Below are 20,751 nucleotides of genomic sequence, written 5' to 3' on the forward strand. Positions count from 1 at the left end.
TAGTTGAACCAAAGAAATTATTAGAGTACTTATAGAGACTAACTGAGTAAATAATTCTGCAAATGCAAAACTGTGGACAAACCTTGCACCTTATAAATGTTAACTTCTAGAGAACAGCTAGATCAAGAATGTGACTTGGTATTTCAGCAGTTGCCTTTTTTTAAGAGCCTTGCACTTACAAAAGATCATTTATACAGTGATAGCTGCCTCTTGGGGGCGACAGCTGAGTGTAAATATTTGCTTTTAATATAATCAATCCGTCGCTTAACAGGGACGTAATCATTAGTTTTATCTAGACTGCTACCAGATGCAGTGAAATGACATTAACAAATAATTTGGTTGCAGCCTCAGTGAGCAAAGTTTCCTTTTAATAGAATCAGTGTGCATGCTTTGTAACCTTTTGACATTTTTACAAAGCTACTTAGTGAGCAATGTTATGCTCGATTTGTCTGCCAGTTTACGTGATCAAGCTTCTGATGAGAGTGAGGTTCACCTGAGTGTCATCTGTACCTGCACTTCAAGGGATCAAACTCATTTAACCTGTGACATGAAAATAGTGCAGAATACTCATTCAAACATGCCATAACAGTCTTGTGATTATCTGACATTTAAATTTAGCTAACAATTAATGTGAAGTAACACTATTTGTTACTGCACATATTTCGATATTTGCCTGTGAGATGTAATAAAGTGTGAAAAGTCTGCAGTGTCCTGCAGGTTCAATCTTTCTGTCCACTCAGGACCTTTAACAAGCTCCGCCCTGTGATGACGCAATCGTTGTTTGGCCTGTGACGCTGCTTGTACACGTAGCCTAGTAGGATGTGTTCATTGAATATGGTGGCGGTGTGTCAGACTCACTGTCCTGAGCATTTGTAAGAATTTATTTATATCTGTACACATTTCCGACATCGGGTAAGAGCACTTATATGCGATCGTTTGTAATGTTTTACTCTGTATGTTTTATTATAGTGTCTATAACCGGCATGAAACTGTTAGCCCAGTAGTTAGCACAGGCTAGTTAGCCAGCAATGCTAACTAAGCACCAGTGCTAACGTTAGCTGAGCAGGCAGTGAACCTGTTAAGTAACGTTAAGGCTCGACGAGTGGACAGAAACCTGTAATGGTTCGAAGTGTGTCCCTAACGGGGTGGAACATGTACGAAACAGATAAACCATTCGTTTTCGGAAAGTCTTCAGAAGTCCTGGAGACTTTAGATGTCAGTGTTTTGCTAGACATGGCGTTGAGGGCATGTAGAGCTATGTAGCTTTACCGTTAGCTGGCGAGACGAGCCCTCCGGACCTTCGGCTTAATGTCCGGCGTTAACTTAATGTCGCGCTAGACCAAGGGGCGTTAGACACTGGTGAGATTTTAACGAATGTCCATTAATGGTCAAAATGCCACGGCGTATATTAAAACAGGTTTAAGTTTGTCTGTTTCCGTTGATGTTGACTGTCGCTAAGTTGGTACCTCGGCGAAGCTAACGTTAGCTGGCGGACTTGCAGCTCCTCTTGGTGAATTTATAACCCGGTGTGCTTTAAAGATCCGGGATCACGTTGACTCAGCTCAGCTGGCCAAGACAACTTACCTACTAGCTCAGCTTGTTATTGAAATCCCTAACACTAACATTTCAGTGTTAGCTCCACTTAGCTTCCCACTGACAAATCCATAGTTTCTATATCTGATAGTTAGAATAATCGTCAGCGCTCTTTCGATCATGTGTTTTGTAATTACGCAATCTTCATTAAAGCATCACCAATAACAACAAAAGTTAATATTAGCATGTGGATTTTTTTTTTAACCGTTCTTCTTAAACAGTTCCTTCATCAAGTTCCTGTTAAGAAAAGTGAAGTGATCATCTTTACAAAATATAAACACGATAATACTAAGCATACCGACACTAGGATGTACTGGCACAATTACCTTCTGGCATTAAGTTCCTACCTGTGTTTAATAAGTAGTTAATAATTTTTTATTTAAATTAATTATTGTAAATTCTGATAAGCAGCTACAAATGTGTTTGTGATATCAACTTAAACATGTGATTTTTACATGATTTTTACAAACGTGGTTTAGAAAACAAATGGATTGTCATATAACTGTTATTTTTCTTTCTTGTGTGTGACAAGTTCCTTTACTTTTTTTTTCTACACTAATATAGAAAAAATTACATCTGCTGGTATGGTTGCATTTATTTTTTTAACAAACTATTTGATTCAGATTGTGTGATGCACAAGTTGTATATCTGGTTAGTTGTGTGAGCTGCCCTTTATACCTTTTCGTATGTATTTATCTCTAATAACATCTTAAAGCTCATATAGAAAAATGCCACGTTGTACCATTTATTTACATAGGATTGTAGATTATTACACAAACATAGGTGTGGTAAAGTCCATCAGAGAAGCATGTGTAGCTTTTGTTAACCACTCCTTCCTTTTTCTTTACCCAGCCTAACCTGACTTCACTATCTTCAGTGAAATCTACAAGAGTGACCTGGTCTTCGGACCTGTTAGATCGGCAGCCATGCAGCCTCCTCCACGGACTGGACCACCAGGAGCCTCAGGTCCACCTCCTTCTGGGCCAAATATGTTCCGCAGGACCAGGCCTTACAAGCATACAACAGCAGCTACTGCCACAGTTCCACCTGCTACCCAGCCCATGACAGACCCCTTCGCTTTTGTTAGAGCTCCTCCTCCTGTAGCTGCCGGTGGTCTACCAACAATACCAAACAGTAACCCTCCACCCATGCAAGCCCCACTTAACAGCATGTACTCTCAGCCTGGCGGAGGGTTACCTCCACAACCACACACAATGGATGTCCCAGCCGCTCCTCTTGGTGCCCCACCATCATCTCTGTCAGGAGTGACTCTGTTCAACCCTCACAGTACAGCATCCCCTGGGGGGTACACATCTGCCCATACTGAGCAAGGCTATTTTAGTTCAAGAGAACAAACATCATCCATGGCCTTAGAACCACTACCTGTGGCCTCAGCCCTAGCACCTAGTCAGACACCTTTTAACCAGGAATTTCAAGGCCAGCCACCTCCTCAGTCTGGATCCTTCCAGCCTGTTCCTCCTACCACCTCCTCTTCCCAGTGGGCCCCTGATCACGGAAGTCGCCCTCCATCAGTTCAGAACTACTTCCAGCCTACTAGTGATCCTCCACCACAACCTTTTAATATACATCCACAACCTCAAATGTATCCCTCTCATACACCATCACCCCACCACAACATCCCCACACCTCCAACACAACCAGGACATCCTCAGATGCCGGCTTCTCTTTCTCCCCAGACCCCTATAAAGGCCTCGAGTTCTCAGTTTTCTAACCCAAATGCATCACAGCAGCATAATTCCCACTTCCAAACCGAGAGCTACTTCAGTCAGAGCTCTGCTCCCCACGACTCATTGTTTAGCCAACCTCCACAGGACTCAGGCTACCACCAAATGGGGGCTGGCCTGGGCCATCTTCAGCCCATGCCTGATTTTGCTGAATCACAACATCGTTCCAACATGGAACCTGGGCCTAGTACTGCCCCTGAGCCAGTTCCATACTCTCAGGAGTCTAGTGCACTCTCGATGTTCTTCAAAGACGATGTGGAAAATGAAGAAACGCTGGCTGGAGAGAGAAATAAGGCAGTAAATGGTATTCATGGCTCCTTTCAGCATCATAACAACACACAAGCCTATAGTAGCCATGCAGATGTTCCCTTGGATTATCAAGGAACTTCTGTTCGAGATGGCAGTCATGCATCACAAGGAAATACCCATAGGCCCCATGACTCCCAATATGACCTTGTGGAGAATTTGGAGTGTGTCCCAAACCAGGAAGTATTACCTAGTGAGACCCATGGTAGCCCAGCTGCTACAGCAGACCATGCAGTAGACCAATTTGAAACTGGGCCTAACCTGGAGACTCCAGATTCTGTTCCAAGACCAATGAGATCTGCCAGTGTGTCATCCAACTATAGCAATATGAGCCATGGAAGTGGAACTGGCACTCGTCGGCACCAGGGAGTAGTCGGTACGTTTATTCAGCAGGAAAGCCCTCGTCTGATTGATGATGCTAACCCGCCTGCTGCCACTGGAGGCTACTTTGAGCAGATTGATTCTTTTCCAGCTGGAGTTATGGGTGCACGACAGAGCTCTTTGGAGCAGATGTTGCCTCCCACACCTAGCCCTCCCAAACCAACTGGTATCTTTCAGGCCAGTGCTAACAGCTCATTTGAACCAGTTCGCTCACATGGGGTTGGGGTGCGTCCTGCTGAAGTTGATATGGCTAATATTGTGGCAGAAGGGGCTACAGATTCCACACCTGGCAACTTGGAGCAGCCACCAGATAATATGGAAAATATTTATGGCCCAGGGCACCCCTTGCTTGCTGGTGCAGGGGTTGGTGTACCTCATCTGACACACCCCGTGGTTCATTCTCACTCTCGGCCTTCGTCCCGATCTTATGGAGCTAATCAGCCCTGTGAGAGCCCTGCTACTACGCTATGGGCTCAGAACGATCCTGCTAGCTTGGGTACCAACATTCTTTTAGCCCCTGCTGCTCCAACAGTTCTCGCTCCTTTACGAGAGCCGAGTGCTGATGTCATACAACCTCCAGAAGATGGCCCACTGGACCTCCAGCCACCCCAGAGAGTCCAACCAACTGCACAACAGCACTCAGAAAATTTAGAGAATCCACCAAAGGTGAGTGAGGCTGAACAAACTGACTCTCAAGGCAGCCTGGGATATGCGTCTCTTCTGGTGTCTGAATCGCTTCACCAACCTGTCTTAATTGCCCCACCTGTGTCAAATTGCAGTGTTATTCCCCCGGGTGCTCCTCCTCAAGCAGTCAGTCAGGTTAGCCTTTTGGAAACTACCCCACCTCAGGGATCACAGGGTCAGGGTGCTAATACCTCCCAGCCACATTCAGTAACCTCTAATCTGAATCCACTGTTTGCCCCTGCGCCTTTAAACTTCAGTTCTTCAGTTTCTAACCAGGGTCCGCTCAATCTGACCCGAGACAACACAGACGCATCAAAATCAGAAATGACAGCTCCCCTGCAGACTCGGCCAGTTCACCCTCCTCTTTCAAGGGGCCAGTCATTGGGTGGAGACAGCCATTCAGCTCCTCAAGTTATTCCACCTGCTTCTCTTGTGACTGCTACTGTTTCTAATCATAATCAACCTTCAAATTATGAACTTCTTGATTTTTCTATGCACCAATCACAAACCCAGAACCCAGCATCTGGCCACCCTTCATCTCTACATGAGCCCCCACAGTCTAGTAATGGATTTTACCTACAGGTGACCAAAGATGCTCAGCAGGGGCAAAGAATGGAAGGGAATGCCCCTGTCCAGACCCCAGCCTCTTCATCTACACCGCAGGTACTCTCGGCACCCTCCCAAACAGCTGCAAACACCCAGCCAACACCAACTGAACCCCCTAAGTCATCAGATTCACAGCGCTCACTGCAGGGACAAGGTGATGCTCCTCCTGTACCAGTGAGTGGTACACAACCCTCCCGTGGACAGTATCCAACTCCAGCACAGGGGCCTGCTACAGGAAGTGCACCTCCTCCTGCTGCCTCATACCCTGCAGGACCTGGAGGACCATTGCCTCCTGGGGCTTCCCAGCCAAATCCTGCAGAGCCACCCCGACCTCCCTCTTCTGTGGGTGGCCAGCAAGGCTATGGGCCCCCTCCTCCAGGACAGATGTATAGTGGCTATTATGGTAACTATGGAGAATACCCAGATAGCAGAGCACCTTATCCTCCTGGGCAGTACCCACCTCCTTTTGTGGATCCTAGAGTTCAACAATATTATCAAGTATGTGGACAGACTTCTTATTTTACTATGCTAGCTTATGAATGTATTAATACGTTACTTTTTGTACAGCTGTACTTCTTTGAAAATGCTATATGAGAATACCATAACATTATTTGAACACATTTATTCTATTGATCTCTCAGGATGGTGCATACAGGAGTAGAGCAGATCCTTGGTATGGCAGATATGATGGTCAGGCCCCTGCTTATCGTGATTCAAACTACCAGTACAGAGAACCTCAGCCAGAACGGCCCAGCTCCAGGTCGAGTCAGTACTCTGACAGGCCTTCATCCAGGTCAGTGAACTTTTTATTTGTATTATACCACTATTTACATGGGTTATACTGCAAGTCACACAATGTATCAAATTCTGTCATGGATAGGACTGTGCGATATTAACAAAAGAATATATGTAGATATTTTCTGGCATTTTGTGATAATGTTAAACAGACAACAGCAAAAAGTGAAACCTTCTGCACTGTTTGAGCCAGAACTTGGCAACATGGCCTGTACAATTTAGTTGTTACAGTCTCTGAACGGCTTCAGTTGGCACCATGTCTTTTGCCACTTAATTACTGACATTACTTGTTATGTCTTACCATCTGTTGTTTTTGTAAAGCACGTTTTGTGCAGAATGATTCAGCTTACGGTTGCTAAGTGTGTTTTTTTTATAATTTTTTTTTTTTATATATCCCCCTAAGAGATTTTGGTCACGTTTTGCTTCAGTGACTTCCTCAGTAAGGTCATCATTCAGTTATGTTTCAGTGGTTGTTATATCTGACATATAAATGTCACTTTTTATTTGCTTTCTCCCATAGACAAGGCTATCCTGACGATTACCACAGAACAAACCGAAGTGCCTATAACGAGTATTATGCAGATTACTCCAAGAACTATGATTATAGAGGTATGATACAGACGGCTGAAGGCTGTGAACGTTTCACTTTTTTGAACCTGAAGCCTTTTCTGCTTCTTTGGTCACAAAACTAAACAATTGTTGTGTGTGTGTCTTTCTCTCTTTCTCTCCATATCGTCTATGAGAAGGGATACAACTATGGACACTATGACCCCCGATACAGAGGATACTATGATCAAGCTTATTGGGCTAATTACGACGACAGTTACAGAGGCAGAGACAACTACTATAATCAACACACGTATCCTGCCAGGTATGAATAGAAGTGTGTGGGGGAAAAAAAAAAATTTAAATTTTTTTTAATTTTTAAAAAAAAGTTATGTTATGTTATGTTACATATTTTTTGTTTTGATAAAGATGTTTACCTCTGCTGTGTTTTATATTTATGATTTATAATGACTTAATGAAGCAATGCAGCAGACAAATAGAGTGATACTTGATTTACAAACTCTTTACACTCACAGGAGAGAGGGCTATGATGACCAGTGGCGTTACTACCCTGGTTATGATCCCAGTTTTGATGATGAATACCAGCGCAACGAAGGTGATGAGTTTGATCGACGCAGCGTCCACAGCGAGCAGTCGGCACATAGTGTGCACAGCTCTCACAGCCACCACAGCAGACGAAGCAGCTTCAGCTCACGTTCACAACAGGTAAGAGGTTTTGCTTTTATGCACAATGCATAATTGCAGGGCCTCCAAGGCTGAGCAACACATGAACATATTTTACTCTAAGAATGCTGCACTATTGGTTTCAGGCTTCTTGTCTTTTATTTCCCCATTAACACAGTACAGATGTAAATTAACAAATACATAAACCCTTGCCCTGTTTCACTCACACTTAATACTGAAAAATTTATTAGTTAACATTTATTTATAGTGAATTTTTCAAAGTTTATTAACTAGTTGATGTTGATCTTCAAAAATTCTTGCAGCTTGCAGTATGTTTGTTTTGTCTTCCTGTTCTGTTTTGTCTATAATTATTCGAGTTCTCCTCTGTGTTCCCCCTACTGCAGAGCCAAGTGTACAGGAGCCAGCCTGACCTGGTGTCAGCAGTCTATGACACCACATCATCCACTTTGGCTGTGGACTATTCTTATGCTCAGTACCCTAACCCAGCTGATGCTTCCCAGAACTACAGCCAGTACCTCTATCCCTCTGAGTATACTGCAAACAGCACCTGGGTTGCCCCGGAGCAACGTAAGTAGACAGTTCCGAGTTTTAAGACCCTTTGCATGCTCCTTTTTGTACACATAACATCTGTTACATGTTTGTCTGTCCTGGAAGTGAGATCCTTCCTTTGTTGCTCTTTCTGAAGAGGGGGGGGGTGATTTAATGTTCTACGGACAAAGGATTTTGTTTGTTGTACATTGAATTTTATTTATTTTTTATTATTGAGGTCATAGTGGGTCATACTGGAGGTTGGCCACATAAATAAGACGGCCAAAACATTAGAACGAATCCCTATTACATTTTAGTTAAAAACTTATAGTCTCTTATTTTTCCTTTTAGCTCCTCCTCGTCCTGTAACTCCAGAGAAGTTCACCATCCCCCACCGCTGTGCCCGCTTTGGACCTGGTGGTCATCTGGTCCAAGTGCTTCCCAATTTGCCTTCAGCTGGACAGCCTGCACTTGTTGATATTTACAACATGGAGGTAAAGTTCATCACCTTAGTGTAATTTGTAACATTTGTCTGCACAATTAAAAAAAAACTATAAAATTAGTTTCTCCTAATCTATTAAATGTTACTAGTTCAGGGCTGTAAAAATATTGCTGTACCAAGTGTTCAGATCATATTTGTATTCGCAGACCATGCTGCAGGATACTCGGGATCAAGCAGAACTACGAGCCTTCCCTGGACCTCTTGTTAAGTGAGTATATTCTGCACTTTTTAATCCATCACAAATAGCTTGAAGGCACCAACTTCAAGGGCCGAGGTGCTCAGCATTATGTGTTTTTATTATTCAATTCAGTTTTATTTGTATAGCACCAAATCACAACAAAAGTCATCTCACTGGGCAGGGTTGTAGGGCCAGTAACTGCACTCTGGAGAAATACAGCTCCAAGGCCCAGAATACTTGTAGAGAAGTACAGAGGAGGAAGCACAACTACGGGAGAGAGATCAGTAGAGATCCTCCAGCAGACTAACCTATAGCAGCATAACTAAGAGATGGTCCAGAGTCACTTGAGCCATCTCTAGCTATAAAGGAAAGTTTTAAGCCTAGTCTTATATGTAGAGAGGGTATCTGCCTCCCGAACCTGAACTGGGAGCTGTTTCCACAGGAGAGGAGCTTGACAGCTGAAGGATCTGTCCCCCATTTTACATTTGAAAACTTTAGGAACCGAAAGAGTTCTCCTGGGATAATATGGGACTATATGGTCTTTAAGATGACAGTGCTAGGAGTCATCTGGCTCAAATTGTAAAAGAGTGGTTCAGGGAGCATTAGACATGATTTTTACACATAAATTGGCCCCCACAGAGTCCAGACCTTAAACCCATTGAGAATCTTGTGATGTGCTGGAGAAAACTTTGAGCAGCGATCCAACTCTTCCATTATCAATTCAAAATATTGGTGAAAAATTAATGCAGCTCTGGACGGGAAGTGTATATTTTGTCACGCAGTCAATGAAAAAACTAAAGCCTGGTTGGAGTAGTCTCTGCTACCAAATCCCACGTTTTGCATTGTGTCTATCAGGGAGGAGACCCACAAGGTGGACGTGATAAAGTTCTCCCAGAATAAAGCCCTGGAATGTTCTCGTGACAACAACCTCTTGGACAGGGACTCTGCCCGTCTGCTGTGGGACTTTATCATGCTGCTCTGTAGACAGAATGGGGTAAGACTGTGCCAGACCTAAAACTCAATGCATGAATCTGATTTTGTATGATTGTGCAGACCAACTTTGTCATCATCATCACACTCTGTTTCTTAAGACTGTGGTTGGTACAGACATCGCTGACCTCTTGCTGAAGGAACATCGCTCTGTTTGGCTACCGGGTAAGAGTCCGAATGAAGCCAACTTGATCGATTTTAACAATGAACCACTGGCACGAGCTGAGGAGGAGCCGGGAGCTGGACCTCTCTCCCTACTGTCTGACACCTTCATGACTGTCCCTGAGAATGTTGGCAAGGAAACAGAGCGTTTTAGAGAGCTGTTGCTGTTTGGTCGCAAGAAGGCAAGAAAAAGCACTTTACCTTTGATACTTTGTTCAAATGAGTTAGTGTCTTGTGAAATCTAAAGTGGCTTCCACTTTGTGTGTGCAATAGGATGCTCTAGAAGCAGCTATGAAGGGAGGTCTCTGGGGCCACGCCCTGCTTTTGGCCAGTAAGATGGACAACAGGACACATGCACGTGTCATGACAAGGTAAAGTACCAGAACTATAGAAAGTTATAACTCATAAACTTAGTTAAAAGTGTATTCTTAATTTATAAATTTACAGGTTTAACACTTACTCTCTTTGTTGTTTAGGTTTGCCAACAGTTTGCCCATCAATGACCCTCTGCAGACAGTGTACCAGCTGATGTCAGGGAGGATGCCAGCATCAGCCACTGTAAGTATTTAGTTTTCTGGCTTTAATTCTGAAGAGGTGACATAGGCAGTTTTTACAGGTATGCGGTCCTGCATGAGTCAATCACTTCAGTGAGATACCTTTTGTTTTCTTGTAGTGCTGTGGTGAGGAGAAGTGGGGCGACTGGCGCCCTCACTTGGCCATGGTGCTATCTAACCTAACACACACCTTGGATCTGGATACACGCACAATCACCACCATGGGCGACACTCTTGGTAGGTTGCTGCAAAAGACAGTAACTCACAGCACTGAATTGAGCAGCATTTGCAGTCTCACCACAACTATACCTCACATTCTTTCTCCACTTATTTTGTGTTGTGGCAGCTTCAAAGGGACTAATTGATGCTGCCCACTTCTGCTACTTGATGGCTCAAGTTGGTCTGGGAGTTTTTACAAAGAAGAGCACTAAGATGGTTCTGATTGGATCTAACCACAGGTTAGAGACAGATGAACACCTGTGTACTATTGAAATTGGTCTTTTCATACTAATGTACCTTTAGTTATGCTTCAAAATTATGCTTCACATTTAACGTGTGTGTGTGTGTGTGTGTGTGTGTGGTTTTTTTTTTGTCTCTGCACTTTAGTTTGCCCTTTTATCAATTTGCAACCAACGAAGCTATTCAGAGGACTGAGGCCTATGAGTATGCTCAATCTCTGGGTTCCCAGCCCTGCTCGCTGCCCAATTTCCAAGTAGGATTTTCTTTTGTATTTACTTAATAATTAGTAAAACAACAAAAGGATATTTTGTTTTCAATAATTATCCTGATTATACTGAATTGGCCTATGGTTTCTGTACCTCTTTGATTACGATTATATCTACCATTGAGGAATGACGCTGTTCTCTGCACTTTATTTTGTGTCATTAGGTGTTCAAGTTGATCTATGCATGCCGTTTGGCTGAAGCAGGCCTGTGTGCTCAGGCCTTCCACTACTGTGAAGTTATCTCCAGGACTGTCCTCGTGCAGCCTTCCTACTACTCTCCTGTTTTCATTAACCAAATCATACAGGTAAGCACTTACTCTGCATCTTGTCTTTACCTCTGTACTTGCTCTATTCACTAATTATTGCATACAGTCTATGTACAGATATTTGTAATTTTAAAAGATTTAATTGTTTACTGTTTTTTGGCAGATATCTGAAAAGCTGCGGTTTTTTGATCCGCAACTGAAAGAGAAGCCTGAGCAAGAGTTGTTCAATGAACCTGAATGGCTGATTCATCTCAGACAGCTAGATGGACAAATTAGGGTAAGGAAGGGGACATGTATTTGTAGTTGTATGTTCTAAATTCAAAATTAACCAATTCATTTTAGTAGTGCTATTTAGAGAATAAGAGTTTCCAATGTACTATTAGGAATATAATTGTAGATATTTAGTCTTTATATTTGAAAGGGTGTCAGTGAAAAATTGCTGTAAACATTATCTTTGCTTGGGTTTAATTAAAATTCCTAAAAAACTCTAAAAATATCATTGTAATGTTAAACTTTAAACTTTTAGAACATTAAGTAGAATGTAATCTTACTCATCTATTGAATAATGATGTTTAATGTTTTTATTTTTTTTAGACGGGGGTGATTACATATAATGCAGACAGAACAACTCCTACACAATTTGACTGCAGCACCCCCAGCTCTGAATTAGATGAGCCCAGTCCACCTGAACCTTACAATATGCCGGTTAAGGCAGATGGCCCCACCTCTAACAACCCACTAATGAGTTCATTACTGCCTGGGCCTCCACCACAAGGAATACAGCTGATGCCTCCAGGTGTGTGTTTAAGCTTGCATTCATATTTTTCTTCTGGTGCTCTGCTAAAATAGTTTTGGACAGTTTTGGACAATTGGACAATTTTCAAAAACATATAGACGTGTGTGAAACTACAACTAATCCTGACCAGAGAAGTTGGAAAAACTGCTAACCAGAGCTAATGGAAACAACTATGTACCTTGTGCAATCATGAAGGCCACCTCTATGACTGACAAGCATGGGAGCATGCTTCTACATGCGTTCAGCTCCTGTTTAGAGTATTTGGCGTTGTTTAGTATCAACACCCGTCTTTACATCAGCAAATGTTTTGTTAAAAATATGCTAAATCATAAGATAGCCAATTTAAAATGCATTAGATCTCACCTCTTCTATTTTCTTTCAGCCCCCACCTCCATTCTTCGAGATGGGATGGCCCAATCTCAGCCTTTATCACCCACTAACGTGCCCCCGTTCTACCCAGTACCTCCCAGTGGAGCACCAAGCCAGTTCCCTGTCTCAGGCTACCCTCCACAGGATCCTGGATTTGCCCCTCCACCCTTCCAGCCTCAACCAGAGAACTCAGACATGTATCCAGGAGCAAATCAGCAGCAGTGTGCCCCACCTTCTCAAATAGGTCAAATGTCGCCACATATGCCCCCTCAGGTGCCACATTCACCTGTGCAGATGAACCACCCGCCACAACATATGCCTCAACACATGCCCCCTTCTCCTGGGCATGTGCCACTTGCAAACCAGCCGTTCCAGGCCCCACCAGAGATGCAGACTGCTCAACAAATACCATCCTCCCCGACCAGAGGCTCCCTCACACCTCAGATGGACTTCTATGACCAAATGGCTTACATGGTCAGTGTCTGTCTGTCAAAATCTGAAAATCCTTTCTTTCAGAAAAATCACAATTCATTTACATGAAAACGTTTACTACACCATCTGTTTTTTAAACTGTAGGGTTCTGGGAGAAGATCAAGGACTACTTCGCAATCTTCAGTGCACATGGTGTGTCTGCATGTTGTGTAAAATGTCACAGAATGTCTTTATATCACACAGAGAAGAGAATTAGAATAATGTGTCTGATGTTCAGCTAAAAAGAAATTTAGCTGTCGAAATACAGCTTTTTTTTTTTTTTTTGGAAAAAATATAATATAAATATAAAAATACACAGGTTCCAGGACGGCGATCTCGTACCACGTCAGAGTCTTCCACTCACTCTGGTGGAAGAGAGCGCAGCAACTCAGCCATCAAGCAGGCTTCTCCACCTCCACCTTCGATTCCTGAGCAGCCCCGCAAAGAAGAGGCCAAGAAGGCCAAGAAAGACTCGCCCAAAAAGGTTTGTATACCGATTTAAGCATTCAGATTGTTCATCTCTGCTCCAACAGTGGTTAGTGCAATCTTTCCATTCTTACACGTGTAGAGTGGTGGCGGCTGGCTGAACTGGCTCTATAGGAAGGGGAAGAATGAGGCTCACTTGCCAGATGACAAAAACAAATCTGTAAGTTACAGCTGTTCTCTTATTTTGGAGTTTATCTGTATCTATACTGAGTTTCTCTTCATGTGATTGCACAAGTTATGTTAGTATCTGTCACCACAGCTGATAATGGTGCAATTTTCTTTATTGTCAGATTGTATGGGATGAAAAGAAGCAGAGATGGGTGGACTTGAATGAGCCTGAAGAGGAGGTCTGTAATGGTTTTTAGACAAAATACTGACTTTGCTGTCTAAACCGAACCACTGAAACCTAAAGCTTTACAGATTAACCAGTTCTGATGTGTGGATGTTTTTGTTTTGTTTTTTATAATTCATCAGAGTAAGCCCCCTCCACCACCTCCATCTGGCTTCCCCAAGATGGCTCCAATGCCTGTCCCCGGAGGGTCTGCTCCACCAATGAGCAGTGGTCCTCCTGTCAATATGTTCTCCAGGAAGGCCGGTAAGATGAGATGGCTTTCGACTTCACACACACCATGTTTTAGCCTTGTCTAGTTGAATGATGCATTTGGAAAAAAGTAATGGATACACTTGTGAATGTGTGTTTCTTTCCTTTCAGGTACTAAAAGTAGGTATGTGGATGTTCTGAACCCCAGTAGAGCTGCTAAACCAGGTGGATTAGCTCCTGCCCCGGTGGACATCTTTGCTCCTCTGGCACCTATGCCCATGCCTGCAAACCTGTTTGTGCCTAGTTCAGGTGTGTGTCACACAAAATTGTGTCCATCTTAGTTTATGTGTGTAACAGTACAGTCTCAAGCAACAGACCCCTAACGGTTGAAGATGGATTTAGTTTGATTTTAAGAAGTAATAAAATATGATTCTCTTTCCTGGTGTAGCTCCTGACAATCAGCAACCTCTGGAAGCCAGTGAAGGAGGACATCAGGAGCAGAATTCACCAGAAAACACCAGCTCTGCTCCACAGGTAGTTTTAATATTTATTGGTAAAGCTTGTGATTCACAATGTTCCTCTAATGTTGAATTCAAAAATATATCATTATAAACCATTTTACCTCATTTTAATCATCCTCATAAACTATAGTGCCTAAAGGTCATGGGCCATTTGGGGGGTTTAGCCAGTCGGATAAAGTACAAATTCTCTATTTTTGAACTTTAATCTTTTCAGATGTTCAACCCAACATTGTTACCACCTGCACCAGAGGGTCCACCTGTGCCTGATGGATCACAGTCCGGAGAGGTACTACTACTATAGCTACCATAATACTGTAGTGTCACCACTGAAACATGATGCTTGAAACCTAACAGCCAGTGCGTGCAGTTTGCACGAAACAAATGTAAAATATTGTAAGAGTGTATGAAAGAACATGAGAATGCATGCATGTCAACCTAAATATTTTTAATCACAGTCATGTGAAATGCACAGCCTAGATAAAATGTAAAAAAAAAAAAAATCACTTCATTTGCAGTCATTTTTTTTTTCATAATGTTTAATTCCCTAACAATTCTTTTCATTCTGAACTGGTGGATAGTGAATCATCTAATTCAGTGCATGGGAGATTATTAATATGGGTTTGTCGTGTGTGTGTTTTCTACTCTTTATTTCCTTCCTGCTGTCTTTAGCTCTCACGTTCTAGCTCAATGAGTTCTTTATCACGTGAAGTGAGTCAGCATTTAAACCAGGTACTTTTAGCTGGGCCGCTAATGGTCCTCTCTCATCCCTGCCTGCTCACCCACCCAGCTCACCGCATCATTACCAGTACACTTCACCATTTGCACCAGAAGCTTCCCTGTCTACTGTCTCCAGCATTACAAATTTACTGTCTGTCACTTAACATAAGCCAAACAAATGGTAAATAAATTCAATCCAGTGGGAGTTGTAGTGATTACAGTGAAGTCTCTTATTTTTAGCCATGTGAGTCTGTGAATGGAAATGGAGAGGTTGGTTGTCAGTCACTTTAGTCCAGACTGAAATATCTCCACAATGATTGGACTGACTGACTGGTGCATGGTGCAAAGATGATAAACCAAGTGGACTTTGGTGGTCCCCTAAATATCGCTGTAGTGCCACCAGACCAGGCCCAAAACTGTGAAATATTTTAACACTATTACTACAGATCCAACTTTGGTGCAGATGTGTAAGTGCAAGACAATGTATCCTAATGGTACAGCCTCACAGAGCTGCTAGCATGTCTGTAGTCATATTTCTACAGGTGAACCATCTGCTTTAGTTTGTGTTGGAGACGGTTGCAGGAAAACTCTCTTGCTTTGTTGCCATTGGAGCACATTGCTTAACCCATCATAACGCTTGCATGTTTACTAAAATAAGTGACACAGTGGTTTGTAATGCTGCCTCACTGTGGATCCAACCTGTCTTTGCCATTACATCTCCACTTTTCCTTGGCTTCGGTTTTATAATGTTGTCAAAATATTGTGCTGCATTGGGAGTGCATGTTCCTGTCTGTCCCTGCCTGTAGAAGTAGTGGGCACAAAAGGCACACAGTTGTTGTAACCCTGTTTATTCTTTGCAGAGTCATCCTCCCCAGGGAGCTGCATCCACAGGAGGTGTCACCTTTTATAATCCTGCACAGTTTGCACAGGTGAGAATTTAATAAACAGGAAATTTAAGAGACCCTGTTTTTCTCTTGTTTTTTTTTATTTATAATTTCATTGTTTCTTTTTTTTGTATCCCCTTCTTTAGACAAGTGCACCATCAGGAGGTGGACTCCGCTCTGGTCGTTTAGGTGGACAGCGCCAGTACCCAGTCATGAAGTAAACGTCGTCTTACAGAGAGATTGTGTAAACAGACTTGTTGGATAGAGTGATACCCTGGAAGTAAATGAAGCACATGGACATACTGCTCTCTGTCTTAAGGACTCCTCTTTTTGAAGAGCATAATCACGCTTTCCATCATGTCAGTCATCATGTCAAACAGCTTAACCACTCTGTCATCTTTTTCTTCAGTTCAGTAATTGTTGCTTGTGTATTTTCAGCAGGCATGGTGTCTCCTTGAAGGGCTTATTCCTGCATACAAAATAGAAAACAGACGCAGATATAGTGCATTTTTACACACATAAAAGCCTATCCGTAGCTGCATTCATACACAACCTGTATGTTCATGTAGGCAGAATTGATGTACGATACGTATGTTGCTCCTGTAAACTGTCAGACTTCCCCCCCCAAATGCAACTCTGTTGACAGCATTATCGGCCCAGGTCCTGTTTTAGGTTTCCATTGGTGTATGACGTCCAAAATGTCCACGTTTTATTGATTGTATGTGTGATGATAGAAAGAAAGTGGCACCTTTTACGCTTCATGTTGTTATACTGCTCTTGGATATGTGCGTTTGCAGCTGTTCAGTAGTCTTTTGTCAACTGGAGATAGCTTTTCATGTAAGAATGAATTGTCAGTAGTGTGTTGTCTGCAAGTATGTTGTTTTCTTTTCAGTTGCCCTCCAGTAAAGGAAGGATGCTGGATGATGCGGGGATTAGACTCATAATTCACAACCTAAGAACTCTGCAGTGTTATGATTCTGCTCATTTCACATATTTATTTAAATGTACCCCTGCCCCTCAGCTGCTCTTCACTTTAAAGACTTGTCAGGGTCTAAGGCTCTAAGTTAGGCTCCAGTTTAACCCTAACCCTTTGCAACATTTGACAACACGCGGAGTTGTCTTCACAACAGCAGGAATCAGGATTAAAACTGCATTTAAAATGTTGCTAAAAACAAATCTATCCAAAAATTTGTATATCAGATTGATTGTATTTATAAGCTGTAGACATAAGTGTGTGTGTGTGTGTGAGTACTAATTTTCTTTTTTTTTTTTCTGATTAGCTTTGAAAAATGCATTTATGATTCACCAGAGATTCATATCCTGATCATTTGTATTGGCCGCTTCAGCAGACAAATAAATCTTTATCTAAATTGTGAAAATAGAGCTAATTGTACTTTAAATACTTCATTAAGATTTTTTCATCATTTTTTTCAGATTTAGTCATTTGTCATCCCAACTGTTTCAGAATCAATGATTTTTGTAGATAGGATCTTATGATTTTAAAAGGTTTAGGATTGCTCGTGTAAAATTCTTGACATAAACTCCTAAATACAAAAATTAAAAATGAAATGGTAATAAAAATATTTTTGCGCTCTGTAGCACTTTGAAAGGCATGTCTACTGGTTTGATTCATTACAGATTTTTATTGTTTTGAAATAAAACTATCATTAACATGTAGTATAAGGAATTTGTTCCATTTCCTTTGACAAGAATCTGTAACTGAGAAAAGTCTGCTTGTTAGATGAGAACCAATCATGCTGCACCTTTTTGGAAACAGTAGTTTTAGACAAACTTTTTTGTTCTTACTTCCACTGCATGAGGAAAAAAAACATGAAAAAATTGTAAATGTCATTATCTCCTGTTGGCAGGTATGGTATAGGTATACAATCAAGTATAGTCTGACCAAGGCTGAGGTACAACCACATTAGTAGCTCTGAATCTATGCTTAGGCATACTGTTGACTACCAAGTATAATAAGTGACATGTTCACCATGAATTATCTTCAGCTGATATACAGTATAATCTGCTGTTTTCTGTGAGTCAAGTCATCTTACCAAGTTACAATTACAATATTTTGAATACAATATGATGAAAACAAAGTACAAATACAAAACACTAGAGACACAGTGTTACAATGAATCATCTCTCACAGCCATTGTTCAGCTCTCAAGTGGAACAATACTGATAAATATTGTAAAACACATAAATAACCATGTATTAGCAAAGTGAACACTCATATTAGAAAGGGGCTACATCAGTTTCATTTACATCTACATTTAGTCATTTAGCAGCTATTTTTATTCAAAGTGAAAAAGAGGCTTCTCAACGTATTTACAAAAGGAACACTCAAGTGTACACTCTCCTTAATTCACTAAATGATCAATATAAAACAAAGACAGCTGGTTGTGTAATAGGTAACTTATATTACCACAATTACCACAGATTTGTCAGCATTACATCATCTGAGTTCATCCAAGTCTCTAATCTTTCAGAATAATTATTTGAGTTGTGTTTGTAAGTTAAACTTTGTCGCTTCTGTTCAAGTGCAGAAGAGTTCACGCATGCAGTGCTGATTGTGCTTTCTGAACAGCAACCTTCAGCATTGTGTGGTCACTGAGTAGCTGTTGGAGATCAGCTGGGTCCATCTCCAGTAACATACCTGCACAGACAGATAGATAGATAGATGCAGGAATATAATCAGTAGCACTGAGTTACATTTAGAGCATTCACTCCTTCCAGAACCTATACAGTAAGAAAAATCATAAAGTTTCAAAGGTACTGCATCCAGGGGGATCCATTAGATTTACAGGGAAGGCAAAGTATTAGTTTACCTGTAATATCATTTGCATGAAGTGAATCCATCTCCTCCACCAGTGAAAAGAGCTTCTCTCCCAGCCTTTCTGTGTCATCAGCATCTGACGAATCACTGACATCTGTATCTTCCACATGCTGCCTAAAGAGAAAGCAAGAGAAACATTATTATAAATAGTTGGTTAAACACTCATTAACACTGGTTCTAATATAATCTTCTATAATGTATATTTGAGTATGTTTTGCGAACAGTAATAATTTACGTACTCTTTTAGTGTCTTTACGGCAAGGTTCACCTGCTCCTCCAGCAGTTTTGGATCTGAAAGAAGATTTAAAACTGCCTCTTTGTGCTGCTCCAGAAGCATCCCTGCACAAGAAGAGATAATTATATTTTTGTGCATTATACATATGATAAATTAATTTGCATATAATTTACATAAGTCTAAGAGTATACAGCCACAGCCAGCACTTGTGCAAGCTTTCACTGAGGCATGTGACGCTAAGTGCTAATGCCACTGCTAATTGTGGCTGATGGCAGTTTAATTTATTTTTGGCCATTAAGCAAACCACTGGACATGTTGAGGTTTCTGTGTTCTGAAGTCTCCAGACTAAAGATTTCACTAAACTCTTCTGAGCTGCTTCTCTGTGAGACTTTTTCCTGTATGACATTATGTGTTTGTTGATTACTGATTGCTCACCTGTGATTTTTTGTGAGTGTCCAGTGTTGTAAACATCCACCAGCTCAAACAGCTGTTCTCCAAGAGAGTCAGATGACACAGACACATCGTCTACATCTGCATCCTTACATGTAATCTTGCTGCACATAATACAGGGCGAAAAGAGGATTTTCAACAGTCAAATAAATACTATTTTTCATACATATTTGCACATATGTTGCTACGCTTTTCTTCTATTTAAAAGAATAACATCAATGGCACTCTGCATCTATAAAGACTACCTCACTCGTCTATGTCTGGCTCACAAATGAAGACCTTTGAGAACTCACATATTCCCCCTGCTCCTCATTACTCATTGCTGTACCTGGGCTCCTGTGACTGCAGGGCTCTGAGGGCTTTCTCCACAGCTGCACTCAGCATGGCCTCGTCCTGCAGCATCTGACTCAGGACAGGACCTGGCAGCTCCAGCAACATACCTGTGCATAGAGGCAGGGTTGGAAACTTTGATATTCTGTGGTATTTTCTGAGTTTCTACTACACATATCTAGGTGATTTTAACAAAAACAATCGTAATACGGCCACACAGGTAACCTCACCTGTGAGTTTTCCAGCAGTGTCTTTGTGTTTAGGATAAATACGACTGTACAGATGCTCGCCAATTGTCTCAACGTCTTCTTCATCATCCATGTTTTTCTTCTCACATTAAGCCACTGCTTGCACCTGTCATGTTACATCACATTGTAACTTGGAAGAGAGCCGTTTTCCAGAGGGCTTTTACTCTCGGACAACTTTTCGCTTCACATCCCTCGGAATTCAGTGACTCAGTGAATATACACGCAAAATACACGTAATTTGCGTCTAAACGCGCAGATTATCACTACACCCGTACTACCATCGTCCAGGTTACTCTATACGTGTCCTCTACATGCACTCTTGCTGTTATATAAAGCAGCGCTGCTGCGTTTAAGGTTGAAATAGCTGGTATTTGGCTTCAAATCTTCTCGAGGGGTGTCTGTAAACACGAGGCGCACAGTGATGACGTCATGCTCACACTCGGGCGATGAGATTGTGTTCCTCCGCTAAGTCTGCGGAAAACTAGTACTCCATAAAATGACACTCATAATTTGATAAACCATCAAAATACGTAATAATTATTAATATGGTTAGATTAAGTATTGCATGAACACGCTTTACATATGTGACTGATTTGGTT

General features: G+C 41.8%; 2 protein-coding genes across 6 annotated transcripts; one reads left to right on the forward strand and one right to left on the reverse strand.

Annotated features, from left to right (window-relative positions):
- The first annotated feature begins 803 nt into the window (after positions 1 to 803).
- On the forward strand, positions 804 to 17,659 carry sec16a (SEC16 homolog A, endoplasmic reticulum export factor). Of its 5 annotated transcripts, XM_026353978.1 has the most exons (32): positions 817 to 912; positions 2,446 to 4,691; positions 5,292 to 5,813; positions 5,957 to 6,108; positions 6,631 to 6,719; positions 6,858 to 6,981; positions 7,193 to 7,382; positions 7,745 to 7,928; positions 8,241 to 8,383; positions 8,538 to 8,599; positions 9,425 to 9,563; positions 9,661 to 9,903; positions 9,995 to 10,092; positions 10,198 to 10,279; positions 10,395 to 10,512; positions 10,622 to 10,733; positions 10,882 to 10,987; positions 11,164 to 11,304; positions 11,429 to 11,542; positions 11,860 to 12,061; positions 12,444 to 12,904; positions 13,007 to 13,054; positions 13,221 to 13,385; positions 13,470 to 13,547; positions 13,678 to 13,734; positions 13,862 to 13,982; positions 14,100 to 14,237; positions 14,377 to 14,462; positions 14,664 to 14,735; positions 15,119 to 15,178; positions 16,027 to 16,095; positions 16,197 to 17,659. In XM_026353978.1, exons 2-32 carry the CDS (start codon positions 2,520 to 2,522, stop codon positions 16,269 to 16,271), a joined length of 6,423 nt encoding a protein of 2,140 aa, XP_026209763.1. In that variant the 5' UTR covers positions 817 to 912; positions 2,446 to 2,519; the 3' UTR covers positions 16,272 to 17,659. The 5 variants fall into 5 exon arrangements, with proteins under 5 accessions (XP_026209761.1, XP_026209763.1, XP_026209760.1 ...); XM_026353976.1 differs by having other exon boundaries at positions 804 to 872; positions 2,446 to 5,813; XM_026353975.1 differs by having other exon boundaries at positions 2,446 to 5,813.
- Positions 17,311 to 20,567, reverse strand: LOC113158230. Its single transcript, XM_026353980.1, has 6 exons — positions 20,135 to 20,567; positions 19,903 to 20,014; positions 19,560 to 19,678; positions 19,129 to 19,228; positions 18,882 to 19,003; positions 17,311 to 18,709 (listed from the first exon to the last, which is right to left on the reverse strand). The coding sequence occupies exons 1-6, from the start codon at positions 20,223 to 20,225 to the stop codon at positions 18,606 to 18,608; spliced, it is 648 nt and encodes a 215-aa protein (XP_026209765.1). The 5' UTR covers positions 20,226 to 20,567; the 3' UTR covers positions 17,311 to 18,605.
- Between the last annotated feature and the right edge of the window lie 184 nt (positions 20,568 to 20,751).

Source organism: Anabas testudineus, chromosome 12 (assembly GCF_900324465.2).
Source record: "Anabas testudineus chromosome 12, fAnaTes1.2, whole genome shotgun sequence".
Taxonomy (NCBI): Eukaryota; Metazoa; Chordata; class Actinopteri; order Anabantiformes; family Anabantidae; genus Anabas; species Anabas testudineus.

What these genes read in the sequence shown, in the direction of transcription:
- sec16a (XM_026353976.1), top strand. Translation starts at nt 2,520, where the DNA reads ATGCAGCCTCCTCCACGGACTGGACCACCAGGAGCCTCAGGTCCACCT. An exon ending in CAAGAACTATGATTATAGAG is followed by an intron (nt 6,720 to 6,857) that starts GTATGATACAGA and finishes TCTATGAGAAGG; the next exon opens with GATACAACTATGGACACTAT. An exon ending in CCTGTTTGTGCCTAGTTCAG is followed by an intron (nt 14,238 to 14,376) that starts GTGTGTGTCACA and finishes TTCCTGGTGTAG; the next exon opens with CTCCTGACAATCAGCAACCT.
- LOC113158230 (XM_026353980.1), bottom strand. Translation starts at nt 20,225, where the DNA reads ATGGATGATGAAGAAGACGTTGAGACAATTGGCGAGCATCTGTACAGT. An exon ending in GCCGTAAAGACACTAAAAGA is followed by an intron (nt 19,004 to 19,128) that starts GTACGTAAATTA and finishes CTTTCTCTTTAG; the next exon opens with GCAGCATGTGGAAGATACAG. An exon ending in TCATGCAAATGATATTACAG is followed by an intron (nt 18,710 to 18,881) that starts GTAAACTAATAC and finishes CTGTCTGTGCAG; the next exon opens with GTATGTTACTGGAGATGGAC.